General features: G+C 43.9%; 1 protein-coding gene across 3 annotated transcripts; it reads right to left on the bottom strand.

Moving 5' to 3' along the window:
• Positions 1–11: 11 nt before the first annotated feature.
• PIPOX (pipecolic acid and sarcosine oxidase) lies at positions 12–27,757 on the bottom strand. Of its 3 annotated transcripts, XM_056819548.1 has the most exons (9): positions 27,595–27,728; positions 24,550–24,797; positions 22,234–22,382; positions 4,728–4,941; positions 3,320–3,502; positions 2,831–2,977; positions 1,604–1,762; positions 927–1,002; positions 12–598 (listed from the first exon to the last, which is right to left on the bottom strand). In XM_056819548.1, exons 2-9 carry the CDS (start codon positions 24,559–24,561, stop codon positions 468–470), a joined length of 1,071 nt encoding a protein of 356 aa, XP_056675526.1. In that variant the 5' UTR covers positions 24,562–24,797; positions 27,595–27,728; the 3' UTR covers positions 12–467. The 3 variants fall into 3 exon arrangements, with proteins under 3 accessions (XP_056675526.1, XP_001376396.2, XP_056675527.1); XM_001376359.4 differs by lacking the exon at positions 24,550–24,797 and having other exon boundaries at positions 27,595–27,757; XM_056819549.1 differs by lacking the exons at positions 22,234–22,382; positions 24,550–24,797 and having other exon boundaries at positions 27,595–27,726.

The following is a 27,757-nucleotide window of genomic DNA, read 5'->3' as shown; positions in this document are numbered from 1 at the left end:
ACAAATAAGGAGCCATCAAAAAATAAGCATTTATTATGCTCCTCTTATGGGGTATAAAGACAAGAAGAATATAGCCTGGTCTACACCCCCATCACCTTCTCCCAGAAAGCTTTGGAAAGGTTTTCCCTGTTTTTAGAGAGCAGCAGAGAAGGACATTCCATCTGCTCCTATGGGCTTCTGGGTCTGTCCCACTCCCTGTTGAAAAACTGATCTTTAAGATTCCTTCCTTTCTGTTCCAGGATGTCTGAACTACTTTTAGGAGCAGGATTAAGTCATTATCCAGAGGGAGTAAGTGAGCCCAGATGAGTCAAGAAGAATAGGAAACATGGATGATGTATCACTCTCCTTTAATCTGGGAAGTCTTCCTTTAGTCAATAAGTTTTCAATCAATCAATCAGTATTTATTGAGCACCTACTGGGTACCAGGCACTGTGGTAAGCAAAGAGGGGACGTTGTTAACCAGAGGTTTACAGAGATGCTTTGTCGAAGCTCTGGAAGCGACTCATTCGGAATGGAGTCAGATCATAGGATAGAAGTGACTCTGTACTTAGTTCATACAGGATCTTCCCCACCACTGGGGACAGCTTGAAGCCATGTCCTACAGGGAGGAGAAAAGAGCATCAGCTGCTTTCAGAAACACAGACTCCTTAGGAATATAGTCTTTTACCAGCTCTATGCCACCTCTATAACTCTGTTCTCTTCTCCCCCAAGGCTCCTTGGAGGGAAGCTTGCTGCCCATCATGGTGTCTCTCCACTCCTCTGGCACCCCAGAGCTTAGGTCTGGTTTTCCTCCATCACTGTGTCCTCAGAGCCCCATTTTCCAGTTCAGTACCATGGGGAGTGCCTCTCTTTCTGACACTGAGGCAAAAAGGCCAGCCCTCTGCTCTCCCTCCTTCTAGCCCCTTCCTCCTGGCTTCCATCCTCACCTGAGAATCCAGCGCCAATGATGATGTTGGCATGGCTTGGGTGCTTATCCAAAATGAAATTCTTGTCTGGGGTATTCTGTAGGAATGAGACAGGGCGAAATGCTGTTGAAGTCATTACAGGGCTTGGGGAGGGGAGGGAAATGCAGCCTTTGGTTCTGCAGGAAGAGGGGTTGGGTTGGATTATTTTCTGGAGCGGAAGATTTCAGGGCACTCCGGGCCATCCAAGATTTCTTATCCTCGGAGTCTCTCTCCTCTGACTTTGCCAATCTTCCCTGGGTGCCCATCTGTCTCTCTTCTACTAGAAGGCTCTGTACACAGTAGGTGCACAGTAAATGCTCATCAGATAACTAATCGAGATGCTTCAGGCCCCGGTGACAGCTGTCACCTCTCTGTGTCCCTCAGACATGCCCAGCTGGGCAGCTTCCCAATCAATTCTGGACGGGAGCTCAGGAGAATGCTGGAAGGGGCCGTCAGGGCTGGGGCTGGCTTATTAATGACAGACAGCAATCGGCCCCTTCCGTGCCTCCCTCCAGGACACAGAAACGGAGGGCCAGGGGGATTAAGTCTCTGTCAGATGTTGGGGCCAAATAAGGTCAGGCTGGGGGTCTCATTTGGGCCTCTAACCCTTTCTCTCTGGGAAGGAGGCCTGAGTCCAAGGGCCCTCCCAGACCCCTTACCGTGTACATGCAGCGTTCCATTATGGCAGGCTGAGGCTGCAGGCCGGGGAAGTAATCTCTCACAAAGCTGCTGAGGACCTGGACATCTGTTAGGTCTGGAGATGCTGAGGGGCAGTCCCGCTCATCAGGGTTGACTTGGTTACCATGGTGATAGCAGACCTGGTACCCAATCATCGCTGGTTTCAGTGAAAAGAGTCCTCCCTCCCCCACCAACCCCACCCAAGTGAAGGGGCTGAAGCTGCCCGGACACAGGCAGGGGAGAAAGGCTGAATTGCCCCCCTGCCTCACCCCTCCAGGCAGCACCGAGACCACACCCAAGAAGCAATAGGGTCCAGGGGGAAGACAGAGGACCTGGGTTCTAATCCTGGCTCTGGGGTCCCACTTGAATCTTAGCTTCTGTTTCCACCTTGGTTTAAAGTTGGAAAGAACCTTAGAGATTTAATGTGCTTTATTGTCCTTCATAACTGGAAGAGGACCAGAATGACATCACTATGTCAGGCTCAAAGTGCTGTGGCTGATCCACCAATGTGGGCTCCAAAGACTCTTCTATGGATAGGGCACAAGTGGCCCCATGAACATGGGGGATGGAGCTGTTCAATTCTACAGAAGCAGAGAGTCAATGAGATGTGCCCCAGACGGCAGAGGTAGGAAGGGGCAAAGTGAGGATCTGAACCCGGGTCCCCTGAGCTCCAGAGATTCTTTCCACTGTATCAAAGAACAAAGGAAGGTCTCCTTTAGCTCTAAATTCTATGCCATTGGGAATTGAATTGAGTTCACATCCCATTTCAGACAAATGTCTAACTATGGTTCCCTAGGCAAGTCATTGACTGCTCTGTGCCTCAGTTTCCTCCTCTGCAAAATGAGTTCGATTTAATAGTTTCTGAGGTCTCTTCCAGATCTCAATCTGTGATACTATTTTATATGCTACAACATGGCATAGCATGATTCTTCTAGATGGATATGATATGGTATCAAGTGGGCATCCTTCTCCTTGCTGCCCGAGGGATCTACTCAGATGCCCATCCTTATGGCCATCCTGTGTTTGGAGTCATGGCCAGTCCTCTGAGACTCTTAGAGAGAATATCCTAGCCATAGAGCCCCAGGACAGGCTTCCGTGGGGAGTGAGGCGGTCTACTGCCCTTATTCATAGTTGTGGGGGTGGGATGTATCACTGAAAGTGGAGACTTCAGTCCTACCCGGACAAGGTCATTCAGCCTTCCCACTCACCTTCACCATCCCTGGGTACTCTCCTGCAGGTATCCCATAGACATGATGGGGAGCCAGCTCTGGGACTGACGCCACAAAGCAGGGAAAGTTCTCTGCATAACTCCCAGGGACCTTCTCTTTCCAGTAACACACATTGATCAGCAGCGGCTAGAAGAGATGTAGGAAAAGAAGAGATGGGTGGCTGCTGGGTAGCTCAGTGGATGGAGAGCGAGGTCCTGGGTTCAAATCTGGCCTCAGACACTTCCCAGCTGTGTGACCCTAGGCAAGTCACTTAACCTCCATTGCCTAGCCCAGTATTGATTCTAAGGTGGAAGGTAAGGGTTTAAATTTTTTTAAAAAAATTTTTTTGTATTGTAAATACTTTTCCATTGACAGATTGATACCAAAGAATCTTAATCCTTGGGCCATTGGTGCTGCGGCCCCCAGCTTTGTTCTTCTGCCGCCCCCTCCCCTGACCAGGTTGTGCTATATTGGGCTGTCCCCATTTACCTGGAGAGGCAGTTGTATTCCCAGGGGGCGGAGAAACTGGTTAGTCCAAGGACCTGCAGTAATTACCAGGCTCTTAGCTTGATAGGTCCTGGTGGTGGTTGTCACGGTAACTGGGTACCCGGGTTTTATCTCTGTTACTTTCTCCCCATCATGGATCACGCCTCCTAGCTGTCTGATTACATCCTAAAAAGGGGAGGAAAAGAAAAAATTCATAGAATGAGAGTCCAGAAGGGCCCTTAGAAAGACCCCCTTTGGTAGTTTGAAGAGGCTTATGGTCTCCTCATTCTTATGCTTTTAAATGCATAAAATAAAATATAAAAGATTACAAAGGACACAAATTCTACTGAAATACAGTTATATATAAAATATATATTTAAAACCAAGTTCAGGGAAGGGGGGCGTGCCTAGGTGGCTCAATGAATAGAGTGCCAGGTCTAGAGGTAGAAGGTCCTGGGTTCAAATCTGCCCTCAGACACTTCCTAGCTGTGTGTATAAGTGGAAATTTTGTATCCTTAGGACTTCATCTCCCAGAATTCTTTCCTGTCCCAAAATTCCTTTTCCCTTTCTGTTTACATGCATCTTTTACATTATTATATATAAGTTTTGAGTAATGCCTCCCTTGCTCTCTCTTTTTCACGTGAGAGACTGGGTGAGCTCTTCCTGTTCTAGCTTTTTAGTTTCCTTTTGCTTCAAGTTAAATATTAATAAATATTATTAAATATAATATTTGGAGTATTGAATATTAATTTTTAAAATTTACATGTGTGACCCTGAGCAAATCACTTAACCCCTTACTGCTCTTCTGCCTTGGAACTTATACCTAATATCAATTCTAAGACAAAAGGTAAGGGTTTAAAAAAATAAAAACAACTTCTAGTACCCCCGGTTAAGAATTCTTGATGTGGTCTAATCTCCATCTAATAAATGTAAAAACTAAGATCCAAGGCAGTGACATGATTTTTCCAATCACAGGGATTGAAAATGGCAAATAAAGGATTAGAACTCAGGTCCCTTGACTCCAGATCCAGTGGTCTTTCCAGTACAAGATGCATTTCCTTATTTTGCTTACCCCAACAGGCCAAAGGATTTTAAGGGACAGTTCTAGGAAAGGGAGCCCAGAATCACAAATCCCTCTGTCCTGTTTATAGGGCACCATTGATTTTGAAAACATTGTCCTTTGCATCATCCAGTCACCTCAGTCTTCACATTCTCAAAGAATGACTTTGGTCCTTGGGAATAGTAGTACTGTCCAGTGGGAGCTGATTGGTACCCACCAACTATTCCATCACCCTTTCTCTTGGGATGCTAGATTTGAGAGGGTGTTTGTTCCCCTGAGGGTTCTTAGCCTTCCTCCACTCCTTTCCCTTTCTCTGTCTCCCTACACTCTTCTGATCTTATTAGATATTACCTGTAAGGCCTTCAATGCCTTGTCAGCAAACAAGACACCCCCAGATGGATCCCAGATTCCTGATTCTCCTCTGGCCAACCGAATATTTGGAAAACGTCTCTGCAGTTCTTCAGGGTTGAGATTCCTGTGTTCCACACCCTGCTTAGACAAGGTGTCCAGAGTATCTTGAAATTCAGAGTTATCCTTCTTTGCCAACATCAGTAATCCTGTCTGCCTGTAGGGAGAAATACACTTGAACAAGGATAGGATCACAGGATTCTACAGCTAGAAGGGAAGGGAAATTTAGAAGAAATTCAATACAACCCTTTCACTTTCTAAAGGAGAGTGACTTCCACAAGGTCACACAGAACCAGAATTTTTAAACAAGGTGCTCTGAACCTAAATTCAATGATCTTTCAACTGATTGCTCCAAGAAATGAACCCAATGGACTCACAACTAGAATAATCCATAATGCTACAGGTCAACATGTTTCCTGGCCTCTCTTTTTCACTTTTGTCTTGCTTCTCTCTCTCACTTAGCTTAACCTTTATTCTTCTTCTCCCTGTCTGTCTATTCTCTGCAACTCTGTCTCTCCTCTCTCTCTCCTCTATGTCTCTCTTCCTTCCTTTCTTCTTTTCTTCCTTTCTTCTTTTCTTTCTTCCTTCCTTTCTTTTTTCCTTTCCTTCTCTCATTCTTTCTCTCTATCTCTGTCTCTCTCTCTTTCTCCCCACCCCACCATCTCTTTTCCCTTCTGGGTCCATTATGTGCCCTCCTTGTCTACACATCTGTCTTTTGTTGTTCATTTGTTTGATCTCTCCTTGCTTCTCTCTGTGTGTATGAGAGGCATTGTGCTCTATAAAGGAAAGGGCACAAGGAGAGGTCTAGGCATCAAGAGAAATGGGCTGTTTGCATAACTTGTTGTCTAATCCTGTTATTTCCTCTCTCTGGGCCTCAGTTTCCTATTCTGTAAAATTCAAGGCTCATACTCAAAGCTTTTTAAGGTCCTCTCTGGCTTGGACAGTTTACAGCTTAGTATTTCTGTGATTAATTCTCCCTGAATCTATCTCTGCTTCTATGACATTCTAGCTCTTCCTATTCAGTCTGTCAGATGCTTTCTCTCTGACAGTTTCCCTCTCTCTCCAGCATCCTCTTTTTGTGGTAAAGATCAGAGAAGTAGCTGGACTGCAGGGGTTCTAGGGGAGTAAGGGGGGATGGTCCGGGGGGGAGGGGGATCCTCCCCATGTGCCCTTCAGCCCCAGCAATATTGGCGACCACTGTTAGCTTGGCACACCCCCCAGGTACAGAGCACAACGATGGTAATAGCCTATAATGGAGTCTCACGGATATTACATGCTTCCAAATCCCACATTATCTGGTCAGGGGGATTAAAGGGAAGATGGGGAAGGGCAGGGGAGGGGGAGGGACACAGCAGAGACCCTGGGGCTGGTGTCGTACACAGAGCTTCGCAGTGTGCCCAATTCATTTGCCATGGCCCCCGCCTCTCTACCATTCACCACTGACAGGAGGGAGACAGAAGGCTTTTCTGTGCACCTTCAAAGCTCATTGGAGAGAAGTTAATGGAAGAGCCATAATAAAGGAAGAAATGGCCTCTTCCTGTGTGGGACCCCAAGGTGAAATGCTTCCTTCAGGTTGGCCCTCATCAGAAAAGCCTGCCTGGTCACCTTAGAGATCTCAGGCAAATTTCTCACTTTTCAGGACCTCAGTTTTCTCAACAATAAAATGAAGGATTTGAATAGATGTCCTAGGACCATAGGACTATATATTTAGAACTAGGAGAGTCTTCAGAAGCAACCTATTCCAATCTCACTTTTGACAAAGAAGAAACTGAGGCCCAGAGAGTTCACACAGGATCTAGAGCTTACAGGGCTATGAGGGAATTGTATTAGGTGCCCTTAAAGGTCCCTCCCAGTTCTAAGCCTATAATGCTAATCAGAAAAGACAATCCAGAAGACGTTTATCCATCTCTTCTGCCTCCATCTGTCCCTTGTGTGCTTTGGAAATTGCTAAGGAGTCCTTATCTTAAATCCTTCATGCCACAGTTTCAGTGTACAAAACCTTTGGTTCCTAGTCAAGATTAAGAAGAGGGGGCTTGGACAGTCATAGCATGATATGGCTTGTCCCTCACCTGGACTCTCACCAAAGGGTATGATGTTGATTCCCTGGTCTAATAGTCCAATGAGAAGATTAGAGTTGTCTTAGAGGTCATCTAGTCAAACCCCTCATTCATAGAGAAAGAAGCTGAGATCTGAGGAAGAGGAGAGTGACTTACTTATATCCACAAAGTAGTAAGTATTAAAACTGGGACATGGAGCCAGTTTAAAAAATTGGGGGACAACTGGGTGACACAGTGGATTGAGAGTCAGACCCAGAGATGGGAGGTCCTGGGTTCAAATTTGACTTCAGACACTTCCCAGCTGTGTGACCCTGGTCAAGTCACTTAACCTCCATTGCCTAGCCCTTACCACTCTTCTGTCTTAGAACCAATACCCAGTATTGATTCTAAGATGGAAGGTAAGGACTTAAAAATAAATCAATTACTTAATAGATAAATAAATTAATGAAAGTGTGTGTGTGTGTGTGTGTGTGTGTGTGTGTGTGTACAGCTAGATAGCTCAGTGGGTTGGAGAGCCAGGCCTTGAGACAGGAGGTCCTGGGTTCAAATTTGGCCTCAGACACTTCCCAGCTGTGTGACAATGAGCAAGGCACTTAACTCCCATTACCTAGCCCATACCACTTTCTGCCTTTTATTATATATATTCGAATTCTCACTCATGTTTTCTGACTGCAAAGCCAATACTCTTTCTACCAAGCTAGGCTGTTTTCAATACTAGCTCAAATTTATGCAACAGCTTTAAGGTTTGCAAAGGACCTTATATATGTTATCTCATTAAAATTTCACAATACAGCACAGTGGCCTAACAACCCTATGGAGCTGGTGCTACTAGCTTCCTCATTTTTGTAGATAAGCCAAGTGAGTCTCAGAGAAATCAAATGACTTGCCTAAAACTACTCAGCTAATAGGCACCAGAGTCAGTATTTGAACTCAGGTTTTCTGGGTTCTTTAATACAGTACAGAAGCTCTTGAGAGCAGAGATGGTTTCATTTTTGTCTTTGTATCACCAGCATCTGGTATAGTGGCTGACATATGGCAGGTAATTAATAAATGGTCATTGCTTTAGTGATACCTAATACCAGAACTAAACCTTTACCCACTCTGCCACACTCTCTTGAATCAGAAGTAAGAACTCACCACAAAACAGTGAGAAGGTATAAAATTAGAAAGTGCCCAATGTTATTCTAATTCCTAAATTAGAGGGAAAGGTGGAGAAAATCAGATGGCCCCCCACACCATGGCCCAGCCATTGCAATGATTTGTAATCATTTCTCTCCAGCTCTTTGCCCCCATGGCATTTACTCCTTATCCCAGCTATTGATCTAACAGTGGGAAATTTTCCATCTGAATTGGTGATGCCCCTTACTCCTCCATTCTGGAGCTGCGTTTGGGAAATTCTCATTTTTCGTAGATCACGGCTGAGCTATTTGGCCTGAGGGAAACGGTGCACGGCTGGAGAAGACAGCTTGGATTGGAGAGAGATTTTTTTTTTGACCATTACGAGCAAATCGGAAATGAATGTAAAACACTGACTGGAAATGCAAAGACTTGTCATTATAGGAGATAGGTGAGAGACTCCAGTGGGAACTATCTAAAGAATTGGAAATCAGTCAATCAAGACGAGATTGGAGAAGGCCCTGCTTCCCCCACCTCTACCCACTCCACTATGAAGATAGATGACTTCCATAGACAGATTGAAAATCACTTAAGTGCTTATTTTCTTAATGGTTCTTCCTAGATCCCAATAAACAGGCTGCCCATTTGGCATTAATTTCTCATCCCCATGCTTCCTGGGACTTGTCCGTTCAGCACTCTGGTGTTGAGTTTCAGATGAACAGGAAAAGAGGAAACTGAGGCAATGGGGGTGGAGGGGGCTACTGTGGGTGATTGGAGACTGACCAGCTAAAATTAACAGGGAGAGAAGGGCCCCAGTAGAGTCTAAGAATTGTGCTTCGTCTTCTAACCTCCTATGTTAGACCTTTACTGAGCCCCCTCCCCAACTGCTCATGATGTTCCTGAAATTACCTTCTATTTGCTTTGAATTTACTTAATGTGTGAATACATTTTCTCTCCTAATAGAATGTAAGCTACTCAAAGGTCGGAATGATTTCATTTTTGTCTTTGTATCCTCCAGTGTCAAGTAAAGTGCCAGGCCAAGATGAGGGTCTTAATAAATGTGTAGTATAGCAATCCAAAGCTATACTTGGTATCAGGAAGCCTCCGGTTCAAATCCCATCTCAGATACTGTTTTTGTACATCACTAACACTTAATTTCTGCATCCATAAGATAAGAAGTTGGTTTTTATGACTTCTAAAGTTCATCGCAACTATAAAATCTAAAAACCTATATTTATCATGCATGTGCACTAAATACTTGCTGGTTAATTGATATTTGGGGGATATAGAAAATGGGGCAGCTAAGTGGTACAGTACATAGACAGAGCAATGGATCTGGAGCCAAGAAGACCTCAATTCAAATCTGGCCTCAGACACTCACTTAGTTGTGTGACCCTGGACAAGTCACTTCACCCAATTGACCTCGGTTTCCTCATCTGCAAAATGAACAGGAGAAGGAAATGGGGAACCACTCCAGTATCTCTGTCAAGAAAACCCCAAATGGGGCCACAAAGACTTGCCTGAAATGACTGAATTGCAACAATGTGGAGAGTGAAGAGGAAGAGAACCTAAGCCCATTGATACCTTGATCTTTATCTCCCTTCACTGAGTAATAAACCACTTTCTCTTCCTACCATCAGGTAGCAAGAGAATGAATGACAGCATCCCAGTAAGTATCAGAAAATGTCAGAATGGCAAGAGACCTTCAAGATTACAAAGCTTCATTTTACAGAAGAGAGAGATGCCCCTAGAAAGTAACTGTCCCAAGGTCAGGTGAGTAATAAAGAAGAGAACTAGAATCTGATCCCAAGTCCTCTGGCAATATATACATTTTTCTCTCTCTCACCTGTTTATTTTGTTGACACCAATGTCTTCTTGGGGGTATTTTGTATTGGGTAAGGTTAAGAGCTGGGGCGTTTAACTATTTGCTGGTATAAGAAGTAGCAAGAGGGAAGCAGGGGAGGGCAGAGGAGAGATAGAGGGGTTTGATTTCCTCGCCCCAGGTCTCTCATACTTGAATCCTGATTGGTCCTCCTGGATTCTTTGGGTCCTGGGCAACAATTCCCCTCAAACCTAGGTCTTGGGTAAGGCCTAGGGTGGATAGTGAGGGAAACATTTTATTGATAGGGGATTGACACCTATGACCAGTTCATTCAATATGACCTGCCTAGGGACTTTGTCACCAGAAAATCTCTGACTATTCACTCCCTTGCCTCACAGGTTACCCCTCAAATCCCAAGCCTGCCCCTGGATCCTTGCATTCTGGTCCCTAATTTGATCTACACATCTCTAGTTTGTTGAAATGTATAAGAACCATGGGTGAGGGACAGAACCAAATCCTGGGGTCACCTCTTAATTCTAGTGCCTTCCCTCCGATATTTATTTCCTATTTATCCTATGTATAGCTTGATTTGTATATATTTGTTTATATGTTGACTCCCCCATTAGACTGTAAGCTTCTTGAGGGGCAGGACCTGTCTCTTGTCTCTTTTTGTACTGCCAGAACTTAACACAGTGCATAGCACATAGTGGGTGCTTAATAAATATTGATTGATTGTTGATTAATTGATCAATGATCATCAAGCTCAAGGAAGAGTGGGAAACCACTAGACTTACTAGAGGGAATTTCCTCCAGGGAGTTCCTTGAGGGCAGGAACTGTCTTTTGTCCTTTTTGTACTGCCAAAGCTTAGCACAGTGCCTGGCACATAGTAGGTACCTAATAAATATTGGTTGATTTTTGATTGATTGATCAATGATCATTAAGCTCAAGGAAGAGTGGGAAACCACTAGACTTACTAGAGGGAATTTCCTCCAGGGAGTTCCTTGAGGGCAGGAACTGTCTCTTGTCCTTTTTGTACTGCCAAAGCTTAGCACAGTGCCTGGCACATAGTAGGTACTTAATAAATATTGGTTGATTTTTGATTGATTGATCAATGATCATTAAGCTCAAGGAAGAGTGGGAAAACAGCCTCTGCCATCTCCAGCTCCTGGAGAGGCTGCCATTCCCTGTTTCCTCCATGAGATGAGGTGGCATCAGTTAACAAAGACTGCTTAGGGCTGGGGACTCAGCTGACAAGGCAGACTTCTGTAGACAGAGGAAGCCGCAGCAGCTGCCTGGGGGGGCCACCAGGTTCTGCCTGCAGCTGTACTGCCTAAGGCTGTGATCTTGTCTGATATCTCAGCTAAGCCCGGGCAGCCAGGGTCAGGAACAGGATGGTAGCCTCAAAGGGAAAAGATGGAGCGGGCACAAGAACTGGGGTCTCAGAGCTGGGATGTGGGGCCTCTTGTCTCTGCCTCTGACTACCCGGAAATACATCAAATACATCACAGAGCCTGCCTCTGCCCTGATGATTTTTGTGTCCCAATGGATAGACTGAAAGAGAGTAGCTCTCCATCCCTCACCCAGGTTTGGAAATAGAGGGAATTCAGGAAAAGAGGGAGGGAAGCTAGCAAAGACCAGCAGCTTCCCTGGCTGAGGATTCTGAGTGAGCTTTATAATTTGTTGTTGTGAAGTCAGTTTTCAGTCATTTCTGACTCTTCGTGATCCTATTTGGGGGTTTCTTGGCAGAGATACTGGAGTGGTTTGCCACTTTATTCATCAGCTCATTTTATAGATGAGGAAACTGAGGCCAATGGGATTAAGTGACTTGCCCAGGGTCACACAACTAGTTTGTCATTTCCTTCTCCAGCTCACTTTACAGATGTGGAAACTGAGGCCAACAGGGTGTAGTGACTTGCCCAGGGACACATAACTAAGACCCTGGAGGAGTTTTGTCATTTCCTACTCCAGATCATTTTATAGATGGAAACCAAGGCCAACAGGATGAAGTGACTTGCCCAGGGTGACACAGTCAGTAAGTATCTGGAACCAGATTTGTACTCAGAAAGATGAGTCTTCCTAGTTTTAAACCAAGTCCTCTATCCCCTGAGCCGCCTACCTGCCCAGAGCTTTATAATTACAAAACATTTATTCATTCAATGAGAAGAAGTCTGACATCATGGAGAAGAGTTAGGAGTCCCATCTCTAACCACCCAATGACTGGTGATCCTAGACAAGTCTCCTTAATCTCTCAATGTTCCAGAACTAGAAATTGCCAAGAAGGTGCTGACCCCAAATTAGTAGAGGGAATTTCCCCCAGGGAGTTCCTGTACTAAGGAAGCCACAGGTCCAGTCCTTACCCCATCCATTCAACGAGCCTCCCCTGTGCTATCCTTAAAAAGCAACAACTGTCAATTGATAAATAAAAATGTATTTAGTGCTTTCTATATCCTGTACACTGTGCAAAAGGCTTTACAAATATTATCTTGTTTGATCCTCCCAACAACTCAGGAGGTAGGTGCTCTTATCCCCATTTTACAGATAAGGAAATTGAGGCAGAGATTGATTTGCCAGGAGCTATGCTAAAGTCCTTAATAATCATAATAATCATAGTTAACATTTATGTAGCACTTACTAAGTGCCAGACCCTTTGCCAAGCACTTTATTGTTATGGTCTCATTTGATCCTCACAACAACCCTGAGAGGTAGGAGCTATCATTATTTCCACTTTGCAGTTGGAGAAAGAAACTGAGGCAGACGGAATATAAATGACTTGCCCAGGGTCACACAGCTAATAAGTGTCTGGGGTTGGGTTTAAACTCAGGTCTTCCTGACTCTAGGCTGCATTCTCTATCCAATTCACACTTATTTGTATTAAATATTATTAATCCCATTCAGAGAAATCATGTGATTTTTCAACCAATCTTGTGCCAGACACTAGAGATCCAAAGACAAAAGAAATAGACTCTGCCCTCAAGATATTGGCATTCTACAGAGGAAGGAGGGAAAAGGGAGAATATGTACAAAGGATTATATATTTAGCTCTCGAAAGGACCCTAAGGTCCCTGAGGGTCATCCAGTCCAAGGATCTCATTTAAGAAAACCAAAGCCCAACGAACTTAAGAGATTTGCCCAGAGTGACACAGCTTTGAAGTATCTGAAATGGGATTTGAACTCAGAGCCAGGAGGCTCTCTTTACTACACAACTGTGAGTGTGTGTGTGTGTGTGATACACACAAGAGAATTTTAGTGGGGAGGCACTATCAGAGGGGAGGATCAGAAAGGGAGAAGCTTGAGCTGAACTCTTTAGAAAAAGGAGGAATTCTAAGAGGTTGAGGTTGAGGTGGGGAATGAAGTCCAGGCATGGAAGTCATCTAGAACGAGAAAGAACCTTAGAAAGTCCAACACGTCTTCCTTCACAAATGAGGAAATTGAATTCCAGAAAAGGGAAATGATTTGTCCAACCCTGAGCTGGCATCTCCAGTCTATTCTGGGCTCCCCCATTTCAGAAGACCTGGGCAGAGTGGCGGAGGGAGCCGGAGGAAAGAAAGGCACAAAGACTTGGAAATGAAAGGCTGGGAAAGATGACTTAAGAGAAAAAGGCAAAAGGATCTGGAATTACTTTTAGCCTGAAAAGAATGCTGAAAGGGCTGTACAGTGTGCAGGGAAAAGCCATTTATAGACGAGCAGGAAGGCTCCCTTTTCAGACTTGGCTAATCTCAAAGCTGTCTCCTGAAGCTGCGCCGTAACGGATTTAAATTAGACATACGCGAGGACTTTCTCATGCTAGTCCCAATTCTGGCCATCTCAAAACACTGTTTTAGGAGGTTCTTGTCCTTTAGACGCTAGAGGCTACATACAACAGAGCAGAAGACTGAGCCAGGAATCAGAAAGACCACATATTTGCTTCTCTGTAAAACAATCATTTTGTTATTGTTCGGTCATTTCAGTCATGTCCAATGCTTAGGGACCCCATTTGGAATTTTCTTGGTAAAGACACTCAAGTGGTTTGCCATTTCCTTCTCCGGCTCATTTTACAGTTGAGGAAACTGAGGCAAAGAAGGACTTGCCCAGGATCACACATCTGATAAGTATTCAAGGCCAGATTTGGACTTGGGAAGACAAGTGCCAACCTGGTTGCCCAATAATCATAATGATAGTTAATATTTAAATATTTATTTAATTTAATTTAATTTTAAAGTTTTAATTTAATAAATATTTAAATAATACTTTAAGGTTTACAACACACCACCGCACAAGTGAGATGTGAGATGATTTTGTAAAGTGTTTTGCAAACTTTAAAATATTATATAAATGCTAGCTATTATTTTTATTGCCCACTATTATTAGCATATTCTATTTTGGAGATACTGGCAGATAGATTTAGAGCCAGGAAAAGAAATCGGAGGCCATCTGATCCAAGTTCCTTCATTTTTACAAATAATAGAAATGAAGTCCAGATGTGGAAATGTGTGTCGGAGGTCTCCCAACCAGTAAGTAGCACCATGGTCTACTTTGTCATCTTCTCGGTCTCCTGGAGAGGGGAAGTAAGAAGGATGGGGATTAAGTAGGAATGTGGGCCAGATGGAGGCCTCCTGATTGGCTAAAAGTGGGGATGAGGTCATAGAGTGGACGAGACTGTCCAAATGGACAAATCACAGAATCCATTGGGGGTCGGGAGGGCATTCTAGGCTCAGAAGACACCCATCTCTCCAGGGATCCCAGGACCATGAGGGGAATCGGTCACGGTGATAGAGCACCATCTCTCAGCCTCAAAAGGGTGAAGGGCCAAGCCAAACCTGGGCAACTTGAGATAAAGAGCTGTTTACAAAGCTCAGGCTTTTCTTTTACACCTCGCTCTAATTATTGTGCCATGGACTGCTATTTCTTCATTTGTATATTCACTTTTCTCTAGTAAAAAATTTTGTTTATTTACTTTTCTCTGGTAAATTAATCCTGGAAAACTTGAGGTTCAGAGTATGGAGCAGTAGGATTAATAAGGGGAAAAGGAAATTACCAATGACAGGTAAGGAACATGAAGACATGTATTTATAGGTAAAAGCCATCTCCTCTAACTCCCTTATTTTACAGAGAAGGACAGTGAGGCCCTGGAAAGATGAGATTTGTCCAGGGTCACACAGGTTGTAAGAGGCAGAGCTCAGGTCATAAGATCATAACTGTAGAGGTGCAAGGAGCCCCAGAAGCCACCCTGGTCATCCTCCCCATTTTACAGCTGATGAAACAGAGGCCCTCTGGGCACCTAGATAGTGCCAGAGCACACATACCACTGAGCTTGGACTCAGAAACTCCTAAGTTCAAATCTGGCCTCAGACACTTTCTAGCTGTGTGACCCTGGGCAAGTCACTTCACCCTCTTTGCCTCAGTTTCCTCATCTGTGAAATGAGTGGAGTATCTTTGCCAAGAAAACCCCAAATGGAGTCGAAAAGAGTAGGACACAAGTGAAATGATTGAATAACAACAAACTGAAGCCCAGCAAGGCGGTGGTTTACCCCAAATCACATAGGCAGCAAGTATAAGACGTGGGATTTCTATAGTCTTGGGACCCCAGCACTAAGGCTTGTTTCCCTCTATTATAATTCCTCCCATTTCTGAGCCTAGAGGCCCAACGGAGCTCCAGAAAGTCAGGTCCCTGAAGTTAAAGTTCAAGACCAGAAAAAAAAAAAATTAGACAGAGTAAAAGAAGAGCTCCAGAACCAGGAGTTGTTTCCTGAAATCCATTCTAAGAAGGAGCTGGAACTCTGGGAAATGAATCCAGGGAATGCTGAGGCAGGCAGCCAGCCCTTGACATTTTTTGGTTAAGCATTTGCACATCAATAAATCATCCCCGATCCGACGCTGAGGATGGTGAGACACTGGACTGAATTAGCCAGGCTGCTTGTGAAACTGCCTGTCTGACTGTCTTTTTTAAAAGCGTGTTAATGTCTCATTGGCTCCGGCTGATCTAGGTGGGATCCCATCCAGACACGCGGAGATGGAGCCGTTTATCTCTCCATTTCAGAATTCGATCGGTTCTAATTCTGTGATTATCTGGATCAGACTCTCAGGTTCATTTGGGTCCTTGGCGGAGATCGCTGCCCCAGCCAAACACCCAGGAAGAAGAGCCTCAGCTGCTTTCTCTGCCCTGTCTTTGCTTCCTTCGGATCCGAGCCGCAGGCTCCCGACGGTTCCTCCTTTCCTCTCCCCTCCATTTCCTCCAGCGTCTGTGTCCAACCCACACCTGCGGCCCATTTCTGGGAGCCCACCTGGAAGGACATTGACGTATGGGAGCCCACTGGGAGGGTGGCCGCCGGGCGATGACAGCCCTTCAGACGGTGCCCGGCGAGGACTGCCTGGCTGTCTGAAAGACTGAGGGCTGCTCAACCAGAGAAGATTGAGGGCAGATTAGACAGAGATCTCCCAAGCGGGAAAGATGGGCACGCAAAAGAGAGATTAGGCTTGTTCTGCTTGTCCCCAGAGGCTGGGACGTGGAAGGAGGGATGCCAATGGCCAAGAAACCCAGTTAGGCTCAAGGCAAGGGAAAAATTTCCTGATGGAGGTATCCAAAGGGGAGAGTGGCTGCCTCCAGGGGACACCTTCAAGCCATGGGTTGGACCAATAACAATCAATCCACATGCAGTTCAATACTATGGAAAGGGCGCTGGGTTTGGAGGCCAAGGATTTGGATTCGAATTTGGAATCTGTCCCTAACAATCTGTGTGACTTTAGGCAAGTCACAGAAACCTTCTGGGACTCAGTTTGCTCATCTGTAAAATGGGAATGTTTGCAGGGACAGGTAGTTGACTCGGTGGATTAAAAGCCAGGTCTAGGGGGCAGCTGGGTGGCTCAGAGGATGGAGAGTCAGGCCCAGAGATGGGAGGTCCTAGGTTCAAATTTGACCTCAGACACTTCCCAGCTGTGTGACCCTGGGCAAGTCACTTGACCCCCCCTTTCCTAGCCCAGACCACTCTTCTGCCTTAGAACCAATACACAGTACTGACTTTAAGGCAGAAGGTAAGGGTTTAAAAAGAAGAGCTGAGTTTAGAGAGGGGGTTTCCTGGGTTCAAATGGGGCTTCAGACACTTTTAGCTGGGTAATCCTGACTTAACCCCCATTGCCTTACCACTCTTTTGCCTTGGGACCAATACATGATATTGATGCTAAGATGGAAGATGATAGCTTGTTAATAAATGAGAGTGTTGAACCAGATGGCCTCTGGGGTCCCTTTTAGCTATAAATCTGTACAGTTATTGACACCACTACCACTAGCACTACTACCACTACCACTAGCACTACTACCACTACTACCACTAGCACTACTACCACTACTACTATTGCTGCTGCTGCTGCTACCCCCACCACGAATCAATAATCATGAATCCTACTACGGCTGTTAGTTGACATTAACGTAGCGCTTACTCCACATCAGGTGCTCTGCTGAGCGCGCTACAATCGTCAGGGTGCCGTTACTCTTCCCATTTTACAGGTGGGGAAACCAAGGCAAACGGAAGCGAAGTGATTCGCCCGGCGCTCCGCCTACAGCAAGCGTCAGAGATGGGTCAGTCTCTGGTCCTCCAGACGGCGGGTCCCGAACTCCGTCCTCCCTCGGTCTCTCAGAGATATTTGCTTCCAGCCTTAGATCCCGGCGGCGCTCCGAGAGCCTCTGCCTCGGCAAAGGACGCTGCGGCCATTCATGCGGCCGCCGATGTCTCCTTCACCCCGTTTCCCCCAGGAGGAGGACGTGTCCCCGGAGGGGGCTGTAAGCGGGGGGCCGCGGCCAGTGGGGGAGGGCAGGAGGGAGCTGTCCGGGAGGCAGGGCTCCCTCCAGCAGCCCGGTGGACGGCTGGGGCCATTTATTCGGGCGGCGCATTAGCGGCTTCTGGTGGGAATAAGTCTGTAATTAGCTGGCCCAGCCGTATTTGCATAATGGCTTTCGCTTTGTTCTTAAGTTAATGGTGTTTTTGCAACAGCCAGTAACCTCTCGCTTCTCAGCCATTAGGAAACGCGGCACCCCGGCAGGGGAGCAGCGGCAATTGGAGGGGAGTTCAGAGAGGAGCAAGAAGGGGCGATTACAGTTCAGGCAGTAAAATGGGCTCCGCCTCCCTCCCAGACAGAGCTTGGTGGCCAGAGGGGGAGGGGGAGGTGCAGAGGATCCCCTCCCCCTCCCCAGAGTGGTCTGAGAAGGATCTATAGGAGTGTGGGTATACATATATATATAATGGGGTGGGTTATAGATGAGGAGATAAGAGATGTGTGTTTATGGGGCAAAGAGACAGCTCAGTGGACCTGGAGTCAGAAAGAACTGAGTTCGAATCCAGCTTCAGACACTTACTGACTGTATGACCCTGAGCAGGTCACTTCACTTGTTTGCCTTCATCCACTACAGAAAGAAATGGGAAACCACTCCAGTATCTTTGCCAGGAAACCCTCGAGGAAGGTATGGTCCAAAGAGTCAAACACCGGAATGACTTGACAACAATAGCAACAACAACACGTGTGTATGTGCAAAGTTAGCCTAAACAATGGATTCCGTGTTGAAATTCGCCTTGACCTTTGTGCACAAGCACAACCAGGCTACAGAAAATGGTGGTTTAGAAAATATTTTTGAGGGGCATCGGGGTGGCTCACTGGATAGAGAGTCAAACTTAGAGACTGGAGGTCCTAGGTTCAAATTTGGCCTCAGACACTTGTAGCTGTGTGACCCTGGGCAAATCAATTGACCCCCATTGCCTAGCCCTTACAGCTCTTCTGCCTTAGAACCAATAGATAGTATTGACTCTAAGACGGAAGGGAAGGTTTAAAAAAATAATAATATTTTATGTATTTCCTAGCTGTGTGACCTTGGACAAGTCACTTAGCCCCCTTTGCCTAGCCCTCACTGCTCTTCTGTCTTGGAACCAATACACAGTATTGACTCTAAGATGGAAGGTAAGGATTAAAAACATATATATATATATATATATATATATATATATTGCTTTTGTACATGTGTACTTAGACATGAGGGAAAAGCTGAGGTGGCATAAAACCGATTTTCTAATAATACACGTATAACTGAGCATTGTTTTGTCCTCATTCAGAAGTCATGACTCCCATCTTTAAAAGCTCTTCAGGGGTTTGTAATGGGTGCCAGCTGGACCCCAAAAGCTGGCTGCTGTGGTGTTCCCATGAGCCACCTCTGCCTTACCTCCTGAGTTTGCCTTATTGTCCAGAGTAAATCCCAAACCAAGATTCCCCTGGGCACACACACACCCCTCAACTCCTTCGTTAGAATAAATATAAGCTCTTTGTTTCTCTTAGTGGAATATAAACTCTTTGAGAGCAGGAAATATTTCTTCCTTTGTGGCGATGGGGTTTGTCTGCATGCCCAGCGCCCAGCACATAGTCAGCATTTAATAAATGTTTGTGATCGATTAGACGAGACTTTCAAGACCATCTGGTCCAGCCAGATCATTCTGGAAATAAGAAAGCTGAAGCCCATAGAGAGGAAACTACGTGCCCAAAGTTACTCAGATGGCAGAGTCAGAGATTGGAGCCCAGCCTCGTAATCCCCAAACGTTGGGCTCTTCCCACTCCACCACATGGCCTAGGAATGGCCAGCAATTCGGGAAATTGGTCCTTAGCTCCCTGGAAGTCTCAGATCAAAGGACCACCTCCTGGTAACCTGATGCCCCGAGGCTCCCTCTACTGATTGGTGAATCTCTGACCCAGACCAGTATGCCATTAGGAGCCCATGCCAGGCTCCCTTCACTGGGAGCTCCACCATCTGCTCTGATCTCCCCCTCCTCACCAACAACCCTGTCTGCAAATCCCTCCCTGCTTCCATCTTCCTTTGATTTACTGTTTTCTCCATTAGACTATAAACTCCTTGAGGCCAAGGACCATCCTGTTTGCTGGAACTGATATTCTTAGTGGTTATAACAGGGTCAGACACAGAGTAAGCACTCAGTAACTGGTGGATCTACCTACAAGAGACCTTCCTTAATTTCTTTTATTGTTTTTGCTTCTTCTGAGATATGGGCATCTGTATCTGTATCTATACCCCTATACTGTTGTCCAGTCATCCTTGACTCTTGGTGGCCCCATTTGGGATCTTCTTGGCAAAGATACTGGAATGGTTTGCCACTTGAACTCAGGACCTCTTGGCTCTAGGCCTGATGACACCTATCCACTGCATCGAGCTACATGCATACATACCTATATACATGTGTATTTATGTATAAAGAGAGGCATTCACATATACAGAGGATGTTCCAAAAGTTTTTGTGCAGTGTAAAGTAAGTGTATATGTGTACAGATAATGGGAAATACCTATATTTTACACATATATAGTCACGATAAGTTAAATATAGATAGTTATTCTAAGTAACTATATATGTGAGGGAAGAATATAACTTGAGTTAGTTATTTATATATATGGCTTTCCAGAGAGAAAGAAACAAAGTCAGAAAAAGAGAGAGAGAGAGAGAGAAAGGAAGGAAGAAAGAGAGAAAGGAAGGAAGAAAGAGAGAAAGGAAGGAAGGAAGGAAGGAAGGAAGGAAGGAAGGAAGGAAGGAAGGAAGGAAGGAAGGAAGGAAGGAAGGAAGGAAGAGAGAGAGAGAGAGAAAGAAAGAAAGAGAGAGAGAAAGAAAGAGAGAAAGAAAGAAAGAGAGAAAGAAAGAAAGAAAGAAAGAAAGAAAGAAAGAAAGAAAGAAAGAAAGAAAGAAAGAAAGAAAGAAAGAAAGAAAGAAAGAAAGAAAGAAAGAAAGAAAGAAAGAAAGAAAGAAAGAAAGAAAGAAAGAAAGAAAGAAAGAAAGAAAGAAAGAAAGAAAGAAAGAAAGAAAGAAAGAGAGAAAGAGAGAAAGAGAGAAAGAGAGGAAGAGAGGAAGAGAGGAAGAGAGGAAGAGAGGAAGAAAAGAGAGGAAGAGAGGAAGAAAAGAGAGGAAGAGAGGAAGAAAAGAGAGGGAGAGAAAGAAAGAGACAGAGAAGGAAATATATATATGAAAATATATGCACACAGGAAAACATATATATGTGTATATGTGTATTTGTCTTTCCCCTAGAAGAATGTAAGCTCTTAGAGGGCAAGGACAGCTTTTTTTTTCTCTTGGGGTTCCCAGTGTCTAGCACAGTGTCTGACACATATATGGTACATGCTTAATAAATCCATGTGAAATCAAGGTGAATTGATCTCATGTGATTTTCTCCATGTGGTAGGGACCATTAACTCTGTAGGTTGGGAATATTGTTGGGGGTGATGAGGGCTGGTGGCTGAAAGCAAAAGCTAAAATGAAATCAGTCATCCATCTTAAATCCTGGCTTAAGAGTTAGCATCCTACTGAGAAGTGTCAAGGATAACTGCCATTTTTATCTGCCTGTTTGTTTCTGGGCCATACCTGGGATTTCTTTAGTTTCAGAGAGTTTCCAATGAGGAGTTCCTTTTACTAATGTGAACTGGGCTCCTGCTCTGCAATGTAAAGCCTTGCGGAGTTGCCTGGGGCAGTGAGAGATGCAGTGACTGGTCCACAACTTCCCAGACTGTAAGTGTTCCTGACTCTGAGGCCAATTATTTATCCACTATACCAATCTTGCTTCTTAACATAGAACCAACCTTGCTTCTTAACATAGAGATAATGCTTTAAAGTCTGGCAAGAACAGACATCTCATTGAAACCTTACAACCTTACAAAGAAGATATTGCAATTATCATTGTCCCCATTATACAGATGAGAAAACTGAGACTCAGAGACACTCCCAAGATCATAGAGCTGGTAAGTGCCAAAGAGCAGGATTGAACCAACATACTACCTACCAACCCCTATCACTTCCCAATGAAAGTGGAGCAGACTTTCCTATTTCGTCAAGTTTCTCCTCAGAATTAGTGGGTTCTAGCAAATGCCAAGCAATCTTGTTCAGCTCTAGATATCTACCAAGAGCCTTAATCTGCATAACTCCTCCAATCCCACTGTCAGTCTGGGAGATCAAGTCTTGAATATGATGTTGGAAACACAAATGCCCACATGTAAATGTGTATACATGTATATACAAGACACATACAAAAGTCTTTGGGTGGAAAGGCACCTGGAGGGATGTGAAAGGCTTGAGTTGAGTCTTAAAAAGTTTCCAAATGTTGGGTTTGGACACAGAGAACCTAGATTCAAATTCCGACTCTAATACTACCTGTGTGAATGTAGTCATCTCTTCACTTCCCTTGGTTTCCTCATCTATAAAAGAAGGAGTTTGGACTAGATGGTCCCTGGAGCCCCTTCTAGCCTAGATCTTTGATCCTATGTGTGACCCTGAGCAAGTGCTTCACCTCTCCAGGCATCTGTTTTCCTGGTTCTGTAATGAGGTTGTTGGACTAATGGTCTCTGGGGTCCCTTCCAGCTCTACTATCCCAACACCACTGCTAGTCCATACTATAAATCCCTCCTGGGCACTCAAATTAGGGAAACTCAACCACCCCCAAATCCAGTTGAACCTGTATAACTTTGTCCCAGACTCATTCTCCAGTTGGGCCCATATCTGGTAACATTCTTCCATCATCTTGGTGTAGAAGTCCTCAAAATAGGCCTTGCGGATGATCCGGCTTTGTCCATGGGAGCTTCCCCGGGAATGAGGGAGTAAAAACTGGGAATCAGTGGAGAGAGACAGAGAGAAGCAACCATTACCCAGCTGCTGCTTCTTTCTCTAGAGAATAAATACATCTCCTCCATCTCTAGGTTTCTAGGCAAGACTATCCCACTCAAATGAGAATCTCTCTCCCATTCTTCAAAATCTTTCCACCCTCTCTCTGGATAGCCTATTACTATATTTAATTACATTTACTCCGAGGATAGAAATTTCTCATTAGTACTACCCTAAACTCTAGCCTGCTATAGTTTGCCCTTTTCCTTTCCGATAACACTTTCGCTATGTTATCTGACCTTCATTTTCTTCCGCTGTCTTTTTGGCTCCCTCCACCCCCACCCACCCCATCACTTTATTTCATCATCTTTGGGGTCAAACATGAGCTTCAAGGAACACATTTACGGTCTTGGCAAAGGATGAGGGAAATTCTTTGAAGACTATCGGCATGTAGACATCAGGACCAAGGACAGAGGACAGCAGGTGGTACTGGAGTATCTTCCTGTTTCTATTGGTGCTCCCTATCCGCAAACTAAATACTCTCATCTCCTTACTGTCCTTTTCCAGTGGTAATATTCAGTGTTCAAATCCCACCTTCCACACTCTAGATTTCCCTCTTGAAAGGTCTAAGCAAGCAAGCACTTATTAATCACCTACTGTGTGCCAGCAACTGTGTTAAGTGCTGGGAATACAAAGATAAAAGCAAAATAATGCCTGCCTCCCAAGGAGCTCACATTCCAGCAGAGGAACCAGCATACACAAATGCCTACATGTAAATGTGTATACAGGTAAGTATGCATATTGCATGTATAAACAAGTCATATACAAAATCACAAAAGGACCTTGGGTGGAAAGGCACCTGGAGGGATTTGAAAGGCTTGAGGTGAATCTTAAAAAGTTTCCAAATATCATTTCAAATGAAGTCAGAACATCTCCAATTCCACATAGAGGGTATGAGGATATAATATTGGATTTGAAGTTATAAAGATCTGTATTCAAATCCAATTGTAGACACTTATAGTTGTGTGAAGCTGGACACGTCATTTAACCTCTCTAGGTCTTAGTTATTTCATCTGAAAAAGTGAGGGAGTTGGAATTAATGACCCTTCCAGTTCAAGGTCCCTTCCAACTTTAAATCGATGATCCTATGTCTTTCATATAATTTCATATATGTACATATTATTTTCCTTGATAGAATATCAGCTTCTTGAGAGTAGGAATTTTTTTCATTTTTGTCCCTCCTAGCACAGTGCCTGCCATAAAGTAGGTACTTCATAAATGTTGTGCCTCGATTGAGTGATACTAAATGCTGTGCACTCATCAGTATTACTCCCTTTGATGGGGCTACATGAGCCACAGAACAGTAGATACCTACCTCTTTCCCCAGTGTCTCAGAAAAACAAAAAATCTCAGACTCTGAGAGGACTGACAGGAGTAATCGGAAAAGAGTTTCCAATCACTAAACCTCATTATGAAAATAAGTAAATTTCCAATGAGCCTTTAATGTTGACAAGAACAAGGAGAGAGATAGTCCTAAGAACCATGCTGTCACTAAAGGTGGTAGGTCTAGAAAGAACAGGTAGGCCTATCTGTACAGATAGGGTCTCCCTATGGACACTGAGTCATGTCCTCTGTGTTCACCAAACAGACTCTTTGCTTCTTCCCTTGAAGGAGAGGAAGCCAGAAAGGAGTTTTCTTGTTTTGTTTTGTATTTTGCTTAGGGATGTCAAGGAGATCAGATATTCTCATCCAAGCTGTCAGACCAATCAGAAAGAGGACATAACTCCCTGACATAGCACTCTTTTCTCTTTTATTTATTTTTTTAAAATATTTTTTGATGTTAACATGATTCATTTTCTTTCCCTCCCCCCTAACCTTGCCACTCCTGGAGCCAATAAGGACTTCCACTGGATTATACAAATGTTATCACTTATACCTATTTCCATATTATTCATTTTTGCAAAAGAGCAATCTTTATTTTTATTTTTAAATATTTTTCCATGTTTACATGATTCATTTTCTTTCCCTCCCCTCTTCCCTTCCCATCCCCTCCCAGAGTCAACAAGCAATTCCACTGGGTTGTATAAGTATTATCACTTGATATCTATTTCCATATTGTTCATTTTTGCTATAGAGTGATCTTTAAAAGCCAAAATCCCAAATCACATACCCATATATACATGTTGCATTTCTACTTCCATAGTTCTTTCTTTCAATGTGGATGGCATTCTTTCACATTAAGTCTTCCAGGAGTGTCCTGGCTTGTTGCATTGCTACTAATAGCAAAGTCCATTACATTGGATTGTTCCACAGTGTTTCACTTTCTGTGTACAATGTTCTCTTGGTTCTGCTCATTTCACTTTGCATCAGTTCCTGGAGGTTCTTCCGTTCATATCGAAATCCTCCAGTTCATCATTCCTTACAGCACAATAGTATTCCATCACGATCATATACCATAATTTGTTCAGCCATCCCCCAATCGAGGGACATCCACTCATTTTCCAATTTTTTGCCACCACAAAAAGCACAGCTATGGCTATTTTTGTACAAACATTTTTTGTTATTATCTATTTAGGGAACAAGCCTAATAGTAGTGTTGCTGGATTAAAGGGTATGCATTATTTTAAAGCTCTTTGGGTATAATTCCAAATTGCCTTCCAGAATGGTTGAATCAACTCACAGCTCCACCAGCAATGTATTAGTGTCCCAATTTTGCCACATTCCCTCCAACATTTATTATTTTCCTTTACTGTCATATTGGCTGCTAGGTGTGAGGCAATACCTCAGAGTTGTTTTGATTTGCATTTCTCTGATCAGGAGGTTATTTAAAATATTTTTTCATGTGATTATTGATAGTTTTGATTTCTTCATCTGAAAACTGCCTATTCAGGTCTCTTGACCATTTGTCAATTGGGAAATGGCTTGATTTCTTGTACATTTGACCTAGTTCCTTATAAATTTGATCAATTAGACTTTTGTCAGAGGTTTTTGTTATAAAGATTTCTGCCCAATTTGTTGCTTCCCTTCTAATTTTGGTTGCATTTGTTTTGTTTGTGCAAAACCTTTTTAATGTCATGTAATCAAAATTATTCATTTTACATTTTGTAATGTTCTCTGTCTTTTGCTTGGTCTTTAATCCTTTCCTTTCCCATAGATCTGACAGGTATACTATTCTATGTTCACCTAATTTACTTCTAATTTCCCTCTTTATATTTAAGTCATTTACCCATTTTGAACTCATCTTGGTATGGGATGTGAGATGTTGATCCAAACCTAATGTCTACCAAATGGTTTTCCAATTTTCCCAGCAGTTTTTGTCAAATAGTGGGTTCTTGTTCCAAAAGCTGGGATCTTTGGGTTTGTCAAACACTATCTTGCTGAAGTCATTTACCCCAAGCCTACTCCATTGATCCACCCTTCTCTCTCTTAACCAATACTATCACACTCTTCTCTCTTAGGAGACCAAGTGAGAGAGCCATAATTTGTTAGCAGATACTTGCATCTGTTAATAAAGAATGTTATTTGGGGTGGGGGAGAGAATTTCCCATCCAGAGTTGGCAGGGACATAGGCGATGTTGCCAGACTGAGATCTGTCAGGGAGTGCAAAGGCACTTCCCCAATTGTGTACAGTCTTCTTGAGAAAGCCCCCTGCCTCCAGAAAAGGATCATTCTGACTCAAGGTTAGTCCCTATCAAACAGAGCTGAACTATCCAGTCAAGACCCAACCCAATATGAAACAAACATGGATAGGTTGAGAGAAGATAGTCAGGTGGGAAGATGACAAAAGGCAGGGCGTAGAAGCAATAATTAGGGGCTAATAGTAGAGACATGGATGAGCAAGGACTTTGTGTAGATTCATAGAATTTTAGGATTTAGAGTTGAAAGGGAAGGGAGCCGAGAGGCCATTCAATCCCATCTCATTGTACCTCTTGCCTACCATTTTACAAATGAGGCTATAAAATGTATTTACGGGACACATGAGCGATAGGACATCACTGATTACTTTGAATTATGTATTCGAGGACCTATAGTCCTACTTTGCTGACCTATTACCCCTGTCATCTAAATGGGAGAAAGAAGCTCTTAATGGAAAAAACAGTCAGAGAACTCACATGATTCTTGCTCCATCTCTTAATCCTTTCCTTTTCTGGGCTTCAGTTTCTTTTTCTTCAAAATAGACAAAATAGATTTAAAACTGGAAAGTATTTTTACAATCTAGTTTGTCCTCCTTATTTTGCAGATGAGGAAACTGATACAGAGAAAGAAAACAACCTGTCCAAGGTCACAGTGGTAAGAAGTAGCAGAGTCAGGGCCATGATTTGAACCCAGGGTCTCTGATAGCCACTCTTTCATCTAGATACTCTCTAAGATTCTTTTCAGTTTTGATGATGTAAGTCCCTCAAATGGGTCATATGACTTGGTCCCTTTGACTCCAGAAAAAGGAAAAGTACTTAGGGTTAGGGTTAGTGTTTAGGTAATGTTTAAGGCAGCTTGGGGATGACACAGTGCACAGTGCACTGAACCTGGAGTCAGGAAGATCTGAGCTCAAATTCAGCCTCAGATTCTTTCTAGTTGTGTGACCCTGGGCAAGTCATTTAACCCCATTTTCCTTAATTTCTCATCTATAAAGTGGGAACACACTGGAAAAGGAAATGGCAAACCAGAGCACACTAGTATCTGCCAAGAAAACCCCGGGGACAAAGTCCATGAGATCATGTGAAGTTGGACACAGTTGAACAATAAATATTTAATTATTAGTTCTGGAGTAAGGTGAAATGATCAAAGGGCATACTTTAAAGTTTAATCTGTGTTAACAGTTTCTCCACCACTTTCTTTTTTTTTAAACCATTACTTTCTGTCTTAGAATCAATACTATATATATTTGTTCCAAGACAGAAGAGTGATAAAGGCTAGGCAAATTGGGGTTAAGTGACTTGTCCATGGTCACACAGCTAGGAAGTATATGAGGTCAGAGTTGAACCCAGGACCTCTTATGTCTAGTCTTGGTTCTCAATGCACTGGGCCACCTAGCAGTCCCCATTCTCCATTACCTTCTAAAGTCAAGGCAATCAACAAAACAAATCAATCCCTAATTTCTAGTTTTTGCTCATTTCTGAGGTATAAAAACGCCCACACTGAAAATTAAACAATCAGTTCTCCTGGGTCTGGATGATCTAACTCCAGCACTTGCCTGAGCAGAGGGGAAAGACAGTACCTGCTCCAGAAGAAGGACATTTTTCTTATTTTTGGCAAAGTGATAGCCAGTGAAGCAGCCTTGAATGCCGGCCCCAACCACAATGGCATCAAACAACTTCCGGTGAGCTGTGGCCATCCTGCCCTTCCCGTCCGTTCCCAAGCAAAAGAGAAGAGAGCTGGCA

Source organism: Monodelphis domestica, chromosome 2 (assembly GCF_027887165.1).
Source record: "Monodelphis domestica isolate mMonDom1 chromosome 2, mMonDom1.pri, whole genome shotgun sequence".
In the NCBI taxonomy this organism is placed as follows: domain Eukaryota; kingdom Metazoa; phylum Chordata; class Mammalia; order Didelphimorphia; family Didelphidae; genus Monodelphis; species Monodelphis domestica.
This window is presented reverse-complemented; position numbering and strand designations above follow the sequence as displayed.

Bases quoted from the DNA above. Each gene is read 5' to 3' on its own strand.
- PIPOX (XM_001376359.4), bottom strand. From the start codon at position 27,711: ATGGCCACAGCTCACCGGAAGTTGTTTGATGCCATTGTGGTTGGGGCC. The intron at 2,978-3,319 runs GTAAATGGGGAC...CATCTCTTCTAG, and splicing joins GAATACAACTGCCTCTCCAG to CCGCTGCTGATCAATGTGTG. The intron at 1,003-1,603 runs GTAAGGGGTCTG...TCATTCCTACAG, and splicing joins TGGAACGCTGCATGTACACG to AATACCCCAGACAAGAATTT.